The 19,780-nt window shown below is 33.5% G+C and overlaps 1 protein-coding gene across 5 annotated transcripts in view; it reads right to left on the bottom strand.

The window, feature by feature from the left end:
- LOC145686765 (uncharacterized) overlaps nt 1-19,780 on the bottom strand; it is an 82,664-nt gene that overhangs the window by 47,976 nt on the left and 14,908 nt on the right. For all 5 annotated transcript variants that reach the window (XM_081760410.1, XM_081760406.1, XM_081760408.1 and 2 more), the window contains exon 2: nt 18,101-18,674. In XM_081760410.1, the coding sequence (XP_081616536.1) occupies nt 18,101-18,579 (479 nt within the window). In that variant the 5' untranslated portion in view covers nt 18,580-18,674. The remainder of the gene's footprint in view (nt 1-18,100; nt 18,675-19,780) is intronic.

Raw genomic sequence — 19,780 nt, 5'->3', positions numbered from 1 at the left:
AAACGACGGCAAAAAAAAAAAAAAAAAAAAAAAAAAAAACACGGTTTCAACCACATGACGACCGTGACATAGACGAAATTACAGCAATCTTCGGATAATGGTTTTTACAGTACCACCAGTGATACATATAACATGTTGAGGTTTGAAGTAGACCAGCATAGTGCTGACAGCCAATTTTCGTCAGCTGGTATGTGAATACTTTTAGCCAATTTTAAAGAACAGGGATAGACAAAGAAACAAAAAGTAACGTAAAGTTTTTCATGTGAGTAAATTCATTTCGATATTAAGAAAAAAACAAGTAGAGCTCGTGAAAATTTCTTGTGGATCTTTAATATTATGTAGATGTGAACGGATAGTAAACAGCTGATCATAGTCGGGACACACATACGTACACGTTTTACACTATCCACCTTTTATGTTTTTGTGAATGAAAAAAAAATGGCTCTGTGCAATTGAAATATTCACACCTTAATTTCAAAAAGTTGTGTGTTTACGATTTATTGTCGACTTTGAATCTTTATATTTTGCACTTTTTTACTTTCAATTAGTTATTCATAATTTATATCAATAGCCTAGTATTTTAGAACAATTTCAAACATGGTTAAAGGACAAGTTGGCACAAATCAGGGAAAAGTTAGAAATCATACTTAGAAAATGAAAATGATTGTTGAACGTTTAGAATATTTCGGAGTTTAGTTTTGAGTTCCTGTTTATGAAAAAATAAAAATAAATAATAACGTCATGAGGTCGTCTACAGTAATGATAGGTAAAAGTTTTTTTGACATATACTTAGACAAAAGTGAAGAAATCAATTATGTTACTTGGCGTAAAGTTCAGCAATTCAAATATTTTGCTTTATCAGATGGAGATAAAAATTCGAACATTCCAGAGGAAATTACTTTCACCGCACGAAGTTGGTCATTTACATTTGACGTAACGGCAGAAGTGCGTACAGATGACAGACGACGGATCATAGTTATAGGTAGACGTACAATGCAAGAGTTGTAATCTATTTTAGAAAGGCATCAGAAAGTAGGGCATCCTGAGTATGAACAATAGTTACATGGAACAATTGTAAGAGAACTCGAAAGTGAACCCGGCAAGCGTAGGATACAAAGCTAAGAATAAAAAGTCAGTTGATACATCTGAAATAGATTCAGGCAAGCAGCTGTTGTGCAGGTCAGCATTACTGACTCACTACGCGGCTTTAAGTAAATCGGAATCACCGAATAAGCGCGCGATCCATAATTTTGAATGTATAGATTTTGAAAAATGCTTTGAACTAAAATTATCGTCGAAAGTTAAACCGCAGTATGTGCGCATAGTTACAGTAGACAATTTACGTCAGCAAATACATAAAATTCTGCCTTCTGCTGAAATTCAGTTACCATCGTTGAGCGTCAAACAGTTGAACAGCTGGAAAATTAGGCCAGTCGAATTTGAACGTTTAGAAAGTAAAAATCATGGAAGTAGTTTAGTGGAAAATCATGTAGAGCAGGCACGAGCTAACGTCACCCTTGTAGAAGATGATTGTATAGAACGATGTCAGATTTCTGCACCTATAGTTATTGAATCAACACCATTAGTTTTACATCTGGCTGGCGTCAGTGAAATAAATGTAGACTTTGAACAAGTAAACATAATTGAAGTGTTCGATGTAATGATACCATTAATTAGCTATGAAACAAAGGAAATTTGCGTGAATAACATCCGTTCTGAATGTGTTAGTTGCGAATTACTACCTTTAATAGTATATCAGGCTAGTGTCAGCGTATTTCCAAGTGTAGCATACGAAGTGCAACGCGCATTAGAGATCAAAAAACCGCACAAGCCCAGATTGCGGAAGAAAATTTTGATTTATTTGATAATCATGTTGTATTTGAAGATATTTGTTCGTTTACACCGGAAATAGTGGCTAGGAAAAATAACGTTAGCGAGACTATTGACTATGACTTTGGTACAAAAATAACCTTGCGTAGTGGCGGATGAATCGCTTTATAAGTCAATGATAAATACATGTAGAACAAAACAAGAGGATGTTAACATTCAGAGAAAAGGAAATAGGTAAACAGAGACAGTAACTACACACGGCTTGATGCGAGTACCCGTAGACATACATGTTTTAAATGTAGTTACAGCGCCGGCGAGAGATGCCGATGAATTGTATGAAATGAATGGTAGCGTAGTGGCAGCGCATAACCCTCCTCTCGGAGAAGCCAAGGAAGGCTTGAGAGTTGAGTTATTATTTCTGTGCGATATTGACAATTTAATGCTGTTACATCTATATCGCGAGCAAATTCTTTTGCGCGATTTTACGACTACATATGCGTCTGTAGTACCGTACGTGTCATCTAGTATGAGTTACGTCTTTATATTCCAATTCGATTCTGTACGTATCGGCTTTGATCATAGTGGTGCTTGTTAACGACTTCAAGTGAAGAGCTTAAAATGTAAGCCCGCAAAGAGAATTGTGTGTTATGTAGTCAATAGCTCCTGTGTGATTAATTGGTGAGGACTATTAACCGTAACCAGATAAGAAGATAACGCTATCAGCAATGAATGTGGATTGAAGAGATTAAAATGTAAGAATAAGGCCAAAAGGGTAAACAAAATAGTTCGAAATGGTCAACCAATTTTCCTTATCATACTAGCTCGAAATAAAAGGATGTCACGACGCATAGCTAACAAGATCAAGGTTCATAGACGTAAAACTAGCGATAGACGATTGGGTCATGAGCGTAGTAAATTTGATTCCTTCGCGTATTCAAGTTTTAGAACTAGTGTCCCGCCACCGCGAATGTGTAAAAGGGAAAATTCGATTGTGCAAGTAGTCGGAAGGCGAAACAGCTCATCGCTCATGGAAACAATAATATTCGTCAACCTAATCTTAAAATGTACGCGCAATGCAAGCGAGCAAACATCAAACATATGTTAGAAAGTGAGTTGAGAATAAATGAAAAATGTTCTAGTAAGCGTAATTCGGAACGAATTAAACGTAATCAGAGACGAAGTAGATACAAATCAAAATCAAGCCGTAGGCGAGTTTATTTTGAACCAAACACGCAAATCGTGAGAACATTGACTCAGAGGAATTTTAAGTAACATAAACGCGAAAAGAAATTTATGCAAGGAACCATGACACACTGCAAATTTAACCGTGATAAACGAGGACACTTCATTATATGTAAATTTAGTAAATACGTTGTAAAAAGGAGTAAAGTCCCACGAATCAGAAAAAAACAACTGGAAAAGTACTTGTAACCGTGTGAAATTGCAGGCGTACAAGTGTAATCGGCATCGGTGAAAAATTAATATTTTAGCGTGACCAAAGCGTGAACTTTGCCGCTTGGACTAAATGTCGGAAGAGACGAGAAATTAAATATGAAATCTGACTTTTAGGCTTTTATAGTAAAAAGAAGTCATTTTTTTGTTTACCGATGTACGAAATAAATCAAGATCATTGCTCATTTACTTTTATTATGCCCTTCGAATTTCGAAAGTTAGGAATTTGCTTTTCAGCTTCGAGTGTGTACCCACCTCCAAAGACGCGCCAGCCCCAAGGAACCATTAATATTGATCTACAATCAGGTACGTTCGTTTAAATGTCATGTTTTATGTTTTCTTTACAGTATTCGAAGATGAAGGATGAATGTTGAAAGCATTGGAAATTTTGAACAAGTAACTGATTTAGAACGCGAATTCGGACTTCGAAATTGTAATAATGCCCCACCACTTTTGAAAAGTATGGTTATCTGTTTTGGATACGGAACTTCTGTATCAAATCCTTGTTAGGATGTTCATGTTTCACATGTTTTATTTCTTTTCAGGTGTTTCCAGTTTTGAAACCAGATTTCATAAAAAAAAATTGTTACCAAATCTTGTTTTGAGTTTTTATTTGTTCTCCTTTATGTTTAGACGAGCATTTAGCTGTCCCCAAACAATCATGCATTTAGAGAAATGTTAGGCAACTAGAGGTATTTATAAGCCTAATTAGAGAAGTAAGTACCAGTAATCTCTACAATTAATTATGAAATTTGAATATTGGGTAATTAAAAAAGGGGGTTCCTCAGTCAATGAATCTTTTCATCTGATGTCACTGAAAAATGGTAAAAGTATACTGAATTTGTATGTAAGATTGATTTGCCGTCGATATATTGTAAATTAAAACAAAAATTAGAATAATGTTGAAAATAATTGATAATAATGTTGAATTTAACAAATATGTTTGCGAACTTGTTCACATATGGTATTTGCTGTGCAAAATCAACATGTATTCGTCACGATGTTAATGAGATTTTAAACTTCGTTGAGTTTAGAGACAACTATAATATGAGTAAAGAAGAGCCAAAAGTTTAAATATAATTCATCTTCTAGGAACATCAATACTTTCCTTGCGAAATTAAAGTGATGAAACCAGGGTAGCGTCTGTTGGGTTAAAGCTAATGTGTATATTTCGGGAATTAAATACACATTTCAAAATTTTGTTTAGACTTTTAATGTTTGGCATATTTAGAGAAAAGTATAATGGCAAAATTGACATTTAGATTTTAGGTTTTCATATAATACTTAGTTTTGATTTGAGTTGGACGAACTAAATTAAATGTTATTTTTTTATCTTTGAAAATAACTCTTCTTTTCTTGTGCCGGAGATTGTAAATTGGTCTCAAGAAAAAAAGGACACCAATTTATTTTGCCCTGTACCCCCTAAATCGATAAACACCGGATACAATAATGTATCGATAGTATTGGATGCCTGTGCCAGTTAGGCAGTATATTGTAAAGTTAAGGGTTATGTAATGAGAACATACTAGGATCATTACGTACAAGCAGCCTCTGAATAACAGTACTGTTTAATGAACAAGTTAATATTATTGTTAATTTGTATTTAAAGATTATGACAAATATTCCTGGATGTGACTTTATTCTCGACAATGATAAGTGTATCTGCCAGTAGGCGGCACATGTAAATATTGGCTAGCGCTCTTTAAAAGGATACATTTGTAAACGTACAAATAATGTAGGTATGGTCGAGCCTTAAATAATGATTAATAGTTAAATTATTAATCAAATAGAGATGCAGAGCTGTAGCTTTAAAACTCCTCCCCGGGTTTCTCTCTTACGTCATTTTCATTATATTTATTTTCTTAAGATGCCTCCTTAATTCCTGAATATTGACAGCCCAATTAGGGTTGGGAAATTAATCCGGACGTGTCATGGCATGAATGCGGAATGCATTCAGCCAAGGTGGTATATAAGGTTTTAGTGTAGAAGTGATTTGTTTAAATCGTCAGGGAGTTTGGCGACCCTGCACGCTTCGGCTGTAGGAGATTGCGCCCGTCTGCGCCCGTTGGTTTTCGGAACCAATCAATTAACAGATATGTTTTTTTTTATTAGTGACATGTGCTGTCAACCAATGACGCATAAAATTGCGCTGCGTAAGGCTTAACCGCCGTTTAACTCATTTACATGTATTAAAAATGTTTGAAAGTTTATTAGTTGTTATATAATGGAAGTCTATAGATAAATACTTTAATCATTTTGCATATAATGATATAATACGTAGGAATGTCAGATAGTGTATATGTAAATTTTACTCAATTTTGAATTTTACTAATTTCATGCATATATTTCGCATACTCAGTGATGAAAATATGATTAATATCTAAGTTTTGTTCGTATGTTATAATACATGTACATATTATGTTCGTTCATTTTAATTATCTTTTGAAAGATGTATATCTAGAATGAAGAAGTAGTTTTAATGTGGAAAAGCATTTAAACAAAAGTTTCGTTTTCATAATTTTCTACAAGTTTATTTATTGCTCAACTTAACACTTGTTTCGTTTTGTCTTAAATATTCATACAGGTGGAAAAATTTGATTAAATCACTTTATTAAAGTTTTTATTTATTTCAATATGTAAGAAGCATCAGTTGAAGCTTTCGCTATGTAATTCATTTGAATAAAATAGTCGTAACTAACGAATTACTTTGTTGTTTAACCGACTGTTTTATGTTTATTGGTTTGAAAGGAGAGAAAGCATTGTCTTAAACTAGCACTTGTCTATAAACTCAGACAATTGTAATAATATGTAATGAAATCTAAATTGAATTTGAAAATTTTCGTATTAGTAAAAAGAATTTTTGATTCGTTGTGTAATTTAGTAATCGGTAGGTCCCATTGCACATGGTATGTTAAGGGAATAAGGCATAAATCTGTTAGGCACGTGGATATTGATAATGGTCATCACGCCAACAAAATGATTGCGTATAAAGGATCTTTCAGCTGCATACGTTTCAGTTCAAATGAATGGCAAATGATTAAGGGCTATGCTTAAGATGCCAAAAGGCTGTTGTAAAGTGGCATTTTCATATAAATTTGCTTTTATTATGTATGCGTATTTTAAGGCGGTCACAAAAGCCATTAGAGGGCGGCTCACGTTCGGAGATAGTTACTCTTTGTTACTTCTCGAATGCCTAGCTCGCGAATACTAGATGAGTAGAGAATGTTATTGTAAATGGTTAATATTTCTAGAGGTGGATTCTATATCCCTCTTGTGATGTACGATGCGATTAATGCCCATGAATGCGTTAGTAGAGTTGTTTTTGCCATTGCCAATGTTTTGTGGAAGAAAATTTTAAATAACAATTGTGTCAGCCAAAGATCGTTTGTTTGCTAATGTTGTAAAGATCCGTGCACTAGTGTTGATGCCTATATACCTGTCGCACTTGATTATTTGGTAAAAATTAAGCTCTGATATATTGATTAAAATAATAGTAAAATAAGAGAGATTATTTTGTGAGTTGACATGCGATTCCAAATTTGTTTGAAATATTTCAGTAAATCTTCCATTCTGTCGTTTGAGCAGTATGACTATTAAAACTTTTGATATTTAGTAAGTTGTAATATAGTATTTTCAATAATCACTATAAGCTTTATGCTATAACTATTTTACGAATGCTTGCTTTGAAAACTGTATTGCTTTATTAATATTTTTATGTGTATGAATATGAATATTATAAGGTATGATTATTTTCTTTGATACCATATAATGTGTTTATATTTAGTAGTTAAATATTACTTTTGCATTAATTAAGTTTGTTGTAAAAAGATGCATACACACATATTACACTACATCCGATATACATATTAGGAATTTCGATTTTACCGTTTGCACCGTCAGGCAATATTTTCGAAATTCATACACACATTTCCGGTTAATGTTTAGTAATTAAGTACTTTTGTGTTAATTTCTATTTGTATATTCATTTGGATCAATATGTTTATTATGATATAAAACACGTTATAAGTTTACTGAAAAAGATTGGAAAACGAATTGAAACCAAGATTCATGATGAGAAACCAATAGTTAAAAAAATGAATAAATAAATACATAAAAAGAAAGAAAGAAAAGGAACTATAAACTGCATATGTAAATAAATTAAATAATAATGATCATTTTATTAATGGTGGCTTATTCAGAAATTAAAGCTGGCATTATAAACATAATAGGTGGCTTTAACCAAAGGTGGCTAATCGTCATACAGGTTGAACAACCTTATAGTTGACAAGTGAAGTGTGATATATAAAGTGAAGTCCCAATATACCGATTCCCATAATGAGCCCCCAGTGACATTTGATTTATATACAGGGCGTTCTATAATACAATGATTTTTCAGTGACGTTTTTTAATATTGACCATTAACCCTCTGACGGCCAGGGTTCGCTTCGCAAATTAAGTCAATTCGCTCGGTCACTGGTTCGCGGCCAATAGGATATCACCGACTCGAAGCTCATTTTTTAATTTAAAGAGACATTGGAAAAGACAGACTTAATTTCAAGCTTTAATAACCTCGTATATAAAAGGAACAATATCGAAGCTTCCTTCATCAGTTTGGTATTTTGTGCATTTGTGTTAGTAGGCCTCACTTCGATTTTTGCGGTCATTCATGGTCGAGCAACAAGGACTGTACGCGTGATAGTAACATGCTTGGTGAACGTCCCTCTGTGTCTGATTTTCGGGACAATCACTTTCCACCTACGCACTTTTATAACCATAAGCTAATTGGACAATAATTCTGGTCCCAATCCTAGAGTGAAAAGTCGGGATTTTCCAGGCTGACTATATACAAGCTTTGGTTTGCCAAATAGAACGCTGTGTGTGTTTGGTAAGCGCGCCTGTCTGTCACTTCGAAGCGCACCCACCAAGGCGAGTGGGGTGCATTGTCCTAAAGATAATACGTAAGTGATCCCCTCGTACGGGTTGAGATTGCACGCTGAATCATCGCTTGCATATGTGAGAGTTAATTTTATAGTTTATCACCAGCGATATTTTAGGCATCAGTATAAAATAATTATTCGAACAGTGCGTAGAAATCTCACGTGAAGTAATTCGTATATACGTGTTAGCATTTTAACATTCGTTTGTGGTCTCAGTTTTATGTGGTAGACTGGGTTCGAACCAATGAGCAGCAGGAAATAATCGCACCAGCTTGGATGATCGCTTTTCCCTACCAGTGGGGAACTATATTGGGCGTTCAAGATTAATCGACGCAGCGCCAAGCTTATTCCGGCTTCAGTACAGGAACATTTCTGTGGATCTCTTTTAATTATTTACGTCCAATGGATTCGACGCCAGGACCTGAGTTTTATCAGCTGACCGGTCGAGGATTAACTGTGAGTAAGTGAAACCTTAATTCGTTGATAGTCACCTAGCCACCTTTTCATTGAAAGAAAGCAAATAGAAATGAAATAAGAGGTCAATATAATTATAAAAGATATCTGTTTATTGTCTGTTCATTTGTAATCTCGTGAACTCCTTTTAACTTGTGTAACTCATATTCAGCAACATTATATTTTTTGCACAATTTAATTAGGTTTTGTGATTTGTCATAGGATAATTTTTATTCGTTAATATCTGTGCTTAAGTTAATCATCTACACATATTTCCACTTTTTACGGTACTTATGTTTTACGAACCGTTTTTTCCCACCTTCGTTTTGCGATGAAATCTAAGTGCGGATGGAATTGTGGTTTGCCGTAGTAAAGCTGGGATGAATGAACTAAATGAGTGAGAGAGTGAGAGAGAGAGAGAGAAAGAGAAAGAGAGCGTTATGCTAGTAATTACAAAATTCAAACGACGGCAAAACACACGATTTCAAGGTGAAAACCTTCCATATTCCATATCTATAGATAGATAAAATGAAATATTCAATGTTGTATTTGTTGTTTAGTGTGATAGAGTCATGGAAATTCTTTTAGATCTATAGAATGTAATAACAATGCAAACTAGCAACCATACATGGAAACATTTCAGAATCTAATATGATCACTGTGATGAATTTTAATTAAAAATAAACAATATTACAACGGATTCATGTTCTTTCCGATTAAATTTGAGTTGTTCAAAAGCTTTTATTTCGAAAAGCTGTATAGATAAGTGCCACATATAATTGCATTCATGGGTTTCAATAGATGTGAAAATCAAACTTAAGTTTATAGTAATCTGGTATCACATACGATTTTGAAGATATTGTATACATTACAACACTACTTAAATTATGTAATATTTGAAGAATATGCCGTAAATACACCTACCGAAAAGTATTACAGATATATAAAAGCAAAAATATAAAAGAGCCTTTTGAATGCTTCCACATATACGCAATTTTAAACAATATATTAAAGTTGATCATTTTCTCCTAAGCAATTAATGGCTTGAGATGCAAAATTTCAAAAAATGCAACCATCTACAGAAATCTATGAGATACATATTTAAACATTTTCTTGAAATGAAGTCCATTGAGAAAATGCCAAATTTTCAATATTGTGTAACCTTATTTTAAATTGTTCTAATTATGTCATAAGGTGACTATAGCATGCGACACATATGTTTTGGATTACATTTTTCCCAGTAACGCTGTTACTATTGTAGACCGCTATAAAATTCTCTTGTTTTTGATGTTTGTGACGCTATACCGTCATGTGCTCGCAACACTGATTGACAAGCGTGGTACTGAAATTTCTCTTGTGAATTTGAAATATGTAATAATCTGAAGTAATATCGTTTGAAAAATGGAACAGTTAGACTGTTAAATTTGAGGTATCTCACAATATTGCAAACGATGTTTCCCTGATGATATTTGAGTACTACAGAATTTCGGATTTGCCCGTTATTTTAAGGCTATAAAACAAATTGGTTTACCGTGTGTACCTCCTGATAGCAGTAAATCTATGAAACTTCATGGATTTACTCCTTACTGTTTTCAAAATTGCTTACACCAACCAAAATAATAAATTTGTTATATAATATAGGCGCACAGACTCATATATGTGTATTCGAAATTTATATCAAAAACTGTAGGTACCTAAGAATAGAAATCAATTCACTTATAGACCAATTATATTTAAATCTAGTTAATAACGCAGAATGGGAAAGAATTTTTTTTTACTTATTTGTTCAAGAAATTATTGAAATTTTTAAGTACATTCATTCGTTACTTAAGATAACCATGCTATATAGCACTCTTTTAAAATTTTGATCTAATTTTAGCTTTAGTAGAAAACTGAAGACTTCGAGCGATATAATCAAATTTAATAGTTAGGAAATGAGAAAGAAAACTGTTTATAAAAGACGAGATAACTAATATAGCACAATGAGATATAAAAGAATAGCAAACATTGAGGATTTATATAAGACAAGTATAAAATGTTATTTTAAATTACTCATAAAAGAATACGAATAAATATACTAGATTTAGCATGAGATATTACCGACGGTGTCTTAATTTTCATGAGATTCAAATAATCTAGAAAAACACGAAGGGTTTATTCTTACTACAAATTAAAATGCATGCTTGTCAGGGAAAATAAAATCGGCAAACGCTTGAATTGTTCCTTCACACTTAAAAGTAAAATTTTCGTTGGAATAGTAACATTGTTTTATCGGCAGTATTTACTTTAGCTCTTTAACGAATCCAATATCGGTAAATCAGTGTTTATATTTTTTATGAGAATTCGCTTTTCGGGTAAAAGCTAATTAATACATTTGAATAATATATATTCCGGAAATTTATACAATCTACTGTACTAAATTTACGAACAAAAAGTAAAAAATGTTAAATAATCTACAATTCCGTTAATCTTTATAATCAGTGTCAACATTTTATTAACACTGTTGGTACTATTTTACTGTTCTACGTAGATACGAACTAATGGAATATATCATAAGCAGATATGACAACCTTAAACAGAACAGTTACAAGATAATTATACGCAAAAAGGCTGAACTTTATTATTCTAGATAGTTTTTGAGTCTTTTGCTAGTGTGATATTTGACCCATAAGGACATTTTTAAAACGCTGAAATTGTATTACTGTAATAAAAGTAAAACGAAAATTGCACTCTTCACGAAACTAAATTCCCTTTTGGAAGAAAAACACAAATGTGTTATTTCATTTACTCGCTTAATGTTGTAAAGAACGAAAGCTATTATTCCCCAATTTGTATAGAAACAAACTGTCATTGCAAAAATTCAAATTGAAGGTTGTATGGAGAAGAAATGATAAAGCTGAGGGACAACAATCGGAGTTAGATAGGAGTAAGGCAAAATATATGCTTTTCGCATACTAAAGTAGTGGTAAAATGCCTTTTAAAATTTATAAACAGGGAATACTTGTCTTTATTGATTTAGAAAAGAGCTTTAATCTGATGAAGTAGCAATTCCTTAAGGTTGTTGGAAAGAGATTTGCATTGGGATGAAAGGCCCGGAGCTTTAAAACTTTCGACAAATATCTAACTGTAAAAACACACGATTTCAGAGCAGAGCACAAGCCCGTCAGACGTACAAGCTCTTATTGAGAGTCGTCTTTATTGTGGTATTACAAATTTGACTAAGGCGAGATTGTAACTGCCGTATTTAGAAACATATTAATTATGTTAGAAACCATTAATATGTTTCTACACAGCAACGACTCTCTCTTACTTCTTACCTTGATTTTTTAAATGAGTTAAGTCCCTACGGAAACGTCGTAGCTGGTTATCTTGATATAAATCCGTGCTAACTTTACTAATGGGTTTTTAAATACATAAGTTGGAATCACGCCCTCGTTAGTCTCTAAATATGATACTAAAATGAACTCGACTACAACCCACTGTCCTTAATAAGTAGAGCAACCAACATTATGCTTTATTTTCAAGTTAATTATGCTGTTTTTTTTTTCAAATTGTGCTTTATTGTTAATTTCAATCACTGTTTTACATTAACTGTGTATAATGTATAATATTTATACATTAAATACTGTACAATAAAGAAAAAGGTTTGTTGAATTTAAGATAAAGACAAGAAAATTGGAAATCCCGTTCTCAACCACTAACACGAACAGACTTACAAATCTGCTCTGAAGAAATATTACTTTGTTTCCGGTTTTCGATGACCACGATACTCATATTCGTTGTAAATGTACTAGACTTGGGATATTCTGAAACCCGGAGTCTGTATGTAATTCAAATTTTCTGTTATTACTCAATTAGTAAGTGTGTGGATGTACATGATTCTGTTCTACAAGCCTATCAAGTTGTTTGAGTCAAGTTTTATTTTTGGTTAAGGAATTTGCATTTTCTACAACTGCAAAATTCCTAAATTACTAAATTTCGACATACTCGAATTTGTAAATTTGATCACTGCAGCTGCTATTGATCTGCGTTAGATCTTAGAAAACGTATAACAAAATTTCAGTCTGGAAATTTAACGAAATATAATTATATATCTTTCCCTATCTCACATAAAATGTGAGGAGAAATGCTAATAATTTCAAGGCTAGAACCCATCTACTTAATTCACGCAATAAAAAAATATAACTCAAGTCATGAGTTAAACGAATAAGAGCATGTGTAATCGTACAAAAATTTAGCTCTGAATTAGATAAAGGCCAGATGCAAATGTCTCGTATTTAGCGATTACAATACCACCTATAAGGACATAAATCTCATGCTGTAGTGACAATATTGAGAAGTAACTTCTGTATGAAAATAAGAAATTGCTAACACTCAAGACACATTTGAGTATTGCAATTACTGGTTTTACTTAACTTGTATTTAACGTTCACATATAATGAACCGACGCTTCGTCAATACCCACCAAACCTCAGATATATTGTAAAGACAATAATTACTTGTCCTCTGAAATGTTTATATAAATATATATATATATATATATATATATATATATATATATAGAACTGGTTTATTTTATTGTAATTATTTTATATAAATATTCATGCATTGATGAAAACAGCATTACAAACAAAAATGTTTCTCCCAAACGGAAATTGAATTGAAGAAGTTACGATTACAAGCCCGGTGATTTATCACGGATCCAACATGAACTCTCCTGCCAATCTAATTCTAACGAAGTTTCAAGACGAAAGCATAAATTTATTGGAAATACTTTTGCTTTTCCCTTTGTATTTTTTGTTCCCTTATTGATACAAGGACAATGCTCGCTGTCTTTCGTTAAACTGGAAATGTTTTTGTACGTACGTAAATATAGGTATCAAAGTCAGCATGTGCTTACATGTGTATCTAGATTCATAATATAGTATTATTACGTATTTCAATGTAATATGTATTTTTTCTACATTCAACATTTCAGCATATCTTATTACAGTTTAAAGAAGAAAAATATATCTGTACAAATTTCCTGGTTGCAATGGTTGGTTTGTGGGGTCAAATCTGATACTTTCGATTTACTTTTTCCGAATATAATTAAATTTCACTTGGAAAATGTTCAGCTCAAAACAGGCATAATCGATGTGGTCATCCTTTTACGAATACACTGTAAGCATTTCTACTCGTTGAACAGATATAACTTACTAAGGGTTCCCATTCCGTCAACGTCTTATAAACAGAACATCAGTTCGCCATTCTATCAACTAAAATTACGACTCTTACTATTATCCAGAGTGATTGAACAATTTTGAACAAAAAATTGTCAGCTTTAATATACTCATGGGCACATTAATCCTATATCCCGCCTGTGGGGTTCCTGTAGCATACATATTGATATAAAATATCAAGAAACATTACCAGTCGAAATTATGATTCTGTTACAGTTATATTCAATTACTTCAGGATTGCACTTATAACACATTTTTCTTAAATCGAATACATATTCTTTCAACACTGGATGAGAAGTGTGCACATACTAAACCCAACAGCCGGTTCTCATTTTAATTGCAAAAATTCATTATTTAACAGTTCTATCCTTTGGATAGTGCTAAAATCTGACCAATAATAGCCAAGCAAAAGTATTTAATTAACAGGTATAGTTTTATACAGCGTTCAATATTATTGGCCCGGATTAGGCTATAAGAGTATCAGTGTTGGCCGCATGTCCTAAGGTGGTTGGAGAGCAAATAAACAAGCTGGACATACATACTCTAGCTTCGGATTCAATTTTCACCAGATTTGGCTCGACGGTTTCTACTTCTATTCGATTGGGTTCTGCAATATACGGCTCTGCGGTTTGTATCTTTTTTTCTCCAGGCACGTTAATTTTTGGCTGTGTGTTCAGCAAATCGTCAAAGAAATATTTCCATGTATTTAAGATCAACTCTATGGCTCATTGCACCCAGAGGTTAAATGCCGCGTTCACAAAAGCTCTCCACTGACTTCTATCCTTACCCAATTGGATACAGTTTCTACTTTGTATTCCTATCTCTGCGAGATCCATCTTAATATTGTCCTCTCATCTGCGCCTACGTCTTCCTAATGGTCGTTTTCCGATGGGTCTTCCAGGCAAGACTTTGAAAGCATTTGTACTTTCTTCCATTCTAGCTACATGAGCTTCCCACCTAAGCCTCCTAGACTTGATGACCCAAAATATGTTGGGTAAACCGTATAACTTATGTAGTTCCTCGTTGTGAAGTTTCTGCCATTCCCCATTCCCGTTCATCTAGGGTCCGAATATTCTTCTCAGGATCTTGTTCTCAAATACTTTCAGTCTGTTCTTCCCTCAGAGTAAGCGACCATGTTTCACAACCATACAGAACAACAGGCATGATTATCGCTTTATATATTTTAAGCTTCAAATTCTTCTACAGAATTCGGGACGACAAAAGATTTTGAACAGAATAGTAACACGAATTCCCAGCTTTTAGTCGACATTTAATTTTTTCGTAAATATGATTTTCGTCTGTTAATATCGATCCTAAATCTTTGAAAGTATTCACTTTATCAAAAGTATTATTGATTACTTTAACTCATCCACAATTTGCCGTATTACGGTCGCGACGCACTTCCATGTATTTAGTTTACTCTGCATTTACTTCTAATCCCATGTCCCTGCAAGCGTCTAATAAAATTTCTGCACATCTTTCTATTGTTCTCCTATCATCCCCTATTAAATTTACATCATCAGCATATGTCATAACCTGGTGAATACCGTTCAACTCTAGTCTCTAGTTGCTATGTTTGATTTTCCTCATGGCGTATTCCAGAACGAAGTTAAATAATAATGGCGACAACACATCTCCTTGTTTCAGGTCATTTTCGACGTGAAAGCTCGTGGACAAAAATTTTCCTCTCCGGACTTTAATTTGGGATTCATTTAACATACCTTAGTTAATCTAATAAGCTTTCTCGGTATTCCAAGTTCTGTAAGAACGTTATATAATGTTTCTCTCCTGACCAAGTCGTACGCCTTTCTAAAATCAATAAATTATTGATGTTCCGGGGTATTGTATTCCCACTTCTTTTCGAGTATTTGGCGAATGGTAAATATTTGGTCGATAGTTGATCGATTTCGTCTAAATCCGCACTGATAATCTCCAATAATCTCACCTGCATATGGGGTCAATCTTGCTAATAGAATATTTGAAAGGATTTTATAGGATGTTGACAGAAGAGAAATGCCTCGATAATTATTACAATCAGTTTTGTCACCTTTTTTGTGAATTGGAACAATGATTGATTCCTTCCACTCTTGTGGCAATTCTTCCTTGTTCCGGATAAGGAGAATGAGTTTGTGCATCATGTTCCACAACTTTTCGCCTCCAGCTAAAATTAACTCAGCCGGAATTTCATCTACACCCGGAGACTTGAGTTTCTTTAATTTCGTTATAGCGGTTTCTACTTCTATTCGATTGGGTTCTGCAATATACGGCTCTGCGGTTTGTATCTTTTTTTTCTCCAGGCACGTTAATTTTTGGCTGTGTGTTCAGCAAATCGTCAAAGAAATATTTCCATGTATTTCAGATGCTATTCGTAGCAGTGAGAACTGTTCCGTCAGCTTTCTTTAATATATAAGTACGAGGTTGATAGCCTTTCTTAAATTCGCTGATACCCTTATGCATGTCCCGAATATTTTTATTTTCACTATTAACTTCGATTTCCTTAATTTTAGCTTTCAAAAAATCGCGTTTCTTTGTCCTAAAATGTTTTTAATTTTCCCGCCTGATATCTGCGAAATTTTGGGTAGTTATTTCATTCGGATTTTGTAGCCAGCGTAATTTCGCCTGTTTCCTCTTCGCTGCTAGATTTAAGCATACCTGGTCGAACTATGTTATGTTCCTACGTATTTCCGCGTGTCCCAATTTTTTGATCGCTGAACTTTTAATGCTATCTCTAATTTCAACCCAAGTATTTTCAATACTAGTGCACTCCGAGTCTTCCATAACCAAGAATCTACTCGAAAGTTTAATCTGATATTCCTCTCTTACCTGGCTCTCTTCTAATTTTAAGTTAAATATATCCGTTTTCGGACATTGAATATTACCTTTATTGAACGATAATCTCTCTCGTATTATCGCTACTACCAGGTAGTGATCAATATCACAATCAGCCCCTCTAAACGACCGGACATCAATTATGCTAGATTGCCTTCTTCTATCTACTAAAACGTGATCAATTTGATTATGTGTTTTTCCGTCTGGTGATGTCCAAGTGTATTTATGAACGTCGCGATGTGGGAATTTTGTACTCTTCACGATTAGGTTTTTGGATTTTGCAAAGTTCACGAGTCTAACACTTTCTTTATGCAGACTTTCGTTCCCTATAATCGGTTTAAAAATGTCCTCTCGTCCCTCCTTCGCATTGAAATCCCCTAATAGAATTTTCACATGGTATCGCGGGAGTTGGTCTAATATCCGTTCCACTTCTTCGTAAGGGTGACTATCTTTTATATCGTCACCCTTATCTTCAGTTGGAGCATGTACATTTAGAACAATAATATCACACCACCGTCCCTTAAGAGTAATCAAAGAAATCTGTCAGTAACAAATTCAACCCATTTAATTGCTGGTAATATTCGTTTGTGAACGAAAAACCCTCTTCCTAACTGGTAATTTTTATTTCCTTCCACGTAAAAGAAGGTAAAATTTCCGGAGTTCACAAATCCATTTCCTTCCCACCTAACTTCCTGAACTCTTATTAGGTCTATCCTGTATTTTTTTAACTCTCTCGATACGGATTTTAAGGCGCCTGCCCTATAAAGACTTCTAATATTCCATGTTCTAAATCTCATGTCCATTTTCTTTTGCTGAGGTCGTGCCAAGTTATCAGTCCTTATCCGAGGCTTTTGTAAAGGTTTCTGAACAAGTGCCTTTTTTTTTACAGGATGAGGTTGATAGCCTTACCCAAACCCCAAAGCCGGAGGACCACTCCTAGTCGCCAGTTTCGACATGCATAGAGGAATAACCAGGGTAACAAAAAGGAAAATATTTTACAGTATATTATTCTACTAACATTATTCTAATTCTAAATTTCAATTACTAAAAACCAAAAAAATTAACTAGTAAACGTAATATAACATACATTACAAAAACCTAATACTCGACTCTCATTTCTTTATGTAATTTTCAAGTACGGATCTTACATTTATCATGAGTGCTAGTGTTAGGAACGAATTATGTTACATGAGCAGTAAGAGTTATTGAAACTATGTAAACTGCTAAGTCCACTTCTTTTCTCGACTAAATATTCGTTGCACTTCCACTGACTTTATCTAAACTAAAAACTATAAAAAAATAAAAAACACTTAAGCAAGTATTAAAAGTTTTGGAAATAACAGTTTTATGTAACTTTCAAGAGGTGCAGAATCTTACCTGAATTCCTGAGAATAGACATCTATTCCATGACTATCACTTTGCTGAATACCTCCCCCTGTCTTATCTTTAATAATCTCAGAGGTTTCATGTCCAGACTCTTGCACAATATATGTTAAATCACTTGAATTTCTGTTCAGAAATTTCATGTTAAGATATTGTTTAGCATCAGCTGGTAAATCTGGTATTGATAAACGACTGACCAAACATATCGGTTTCGAAGTGAGTTTCCAATCTTTTACATCTTTCTCATTAGTTTTCAAAGCACTTTTGAATTTAGACACTAAAGGATCTTCTACCATAGAAAGGCTAATATCACTGACTGGCTCCGTCCCAATTTCAGGTCCCTTATATTCTAATTTTGATGTAGAATATATTTTAAAAGAATATTTGTATTTAAATTCGTTAGTGTTGTCAATTTCATAATCGCAATCTTCTTCAGCACCATCTGTTTTGATATCAACATTAATCATAGCCATCTTGAACAAACCGAAATACCTTTCCTTAACTTAGGAATTGTTCACGTCAGAGATTTGATACGTGTAGGCTCAGTGATTCAATGAAATGAGATATTCTGAAAACGTAAATAAAGATATTATTGATTATTGCACAGCATACATATGATGATGATCACTAAAGAAGATTATTATTTTTCATGTCGTATATTACCTTTACAAAATTACATTTATATTTTCTACATTACAGTATGATCTGTCTCACAATGTTAAGATTTTTAAGTGCTAACATTTATAATCTTTGCCGTAGAAACCTCATTAATTTGAAAGTGTAATGAAAATTGTCCATAAGTTTCCTATTAAACCATTTACTTTTAAATGTAACAAGAGGACGGAGAGATAAATAACTTTTGTGTATATCGAAAACGCAATAATGTGGAAAAGTTGTCGATTGATGTTGATAAAATACTATAAAAATTTCGTCTCTGAAACCGAATATTTTCGGGTAGCGAATCGCCAAAAAAGATTTTGTCTCTTTATAGGGTATGCAAACCCGCTGTACACACCAATCTTGTGTTACTAGGGTAAATGAACAAAAGTACCTCCTACATTTCTTAACTTAAGTAATATATAAAATTTGAGTAATACATTCTACATGATTTAGGTACATTTGGAATCACACAATAGCCAATTTGATCACAATAACAATCTATTTAATAAAAATACATACTTATTTTTTTATTTATTTATTTTATTTATTTATTTATTTTTGCATCTCTCTGCCTGTTTGAATGAAACAACCCAGGACGAGACAGCGGGCGCAAATCGTATCCTTTTCATGCCCACCCTACCATCCATAAACGTATGTTCAAAATTAGATCTTTGGTTCTTTCCAGAGCATAATTTGCCTTTGTTTCTACTTTTACGTTTACAGATCGGGGTTTTAGTCTGGTAAAACAATCTCTGCCAGAAAGTGCTGCAGATGCTTGTTACAAGTTTCACCCAGCGTTCTCTAACTTAATATGACAAGAATATTTTCAAAGTTTCCTTAATGCCTGGATGTTCACGGTTATTACTGACGATTTCAAGTTCTTTGTTGGGAAACAAGACAGCGCTGGAGGATTGATCATTTCAACTGATTCCCAATTAATAAGGTCTTTGTAATCGTTTGCCTTGAAATTGAGCTTTGGTAGCATTTTACATGTGACTCACTGCCTACTTTAGC

The sequence above is a fragment of the Thermobia domestica genome, chromosome 5 (assembly GCF_964235325.1).
Source record: "Thermobia domestica chromosome 5, izTheDome1.hap1.1, whole genome shotgun sequence".
NCBI classification, from domain to species: domain Eukaryota; kingdom Metazoa; phylum Arthropoda; class Insecta; order Zygentoma; family Lepismatidae; genus Thermobia; species Thermobia domestica.
The sequence above is the reverse complement of the archived record's forward strand: the minus strand, read 5'-3'. Positions and strand labels throughout refer to the sequence as shown.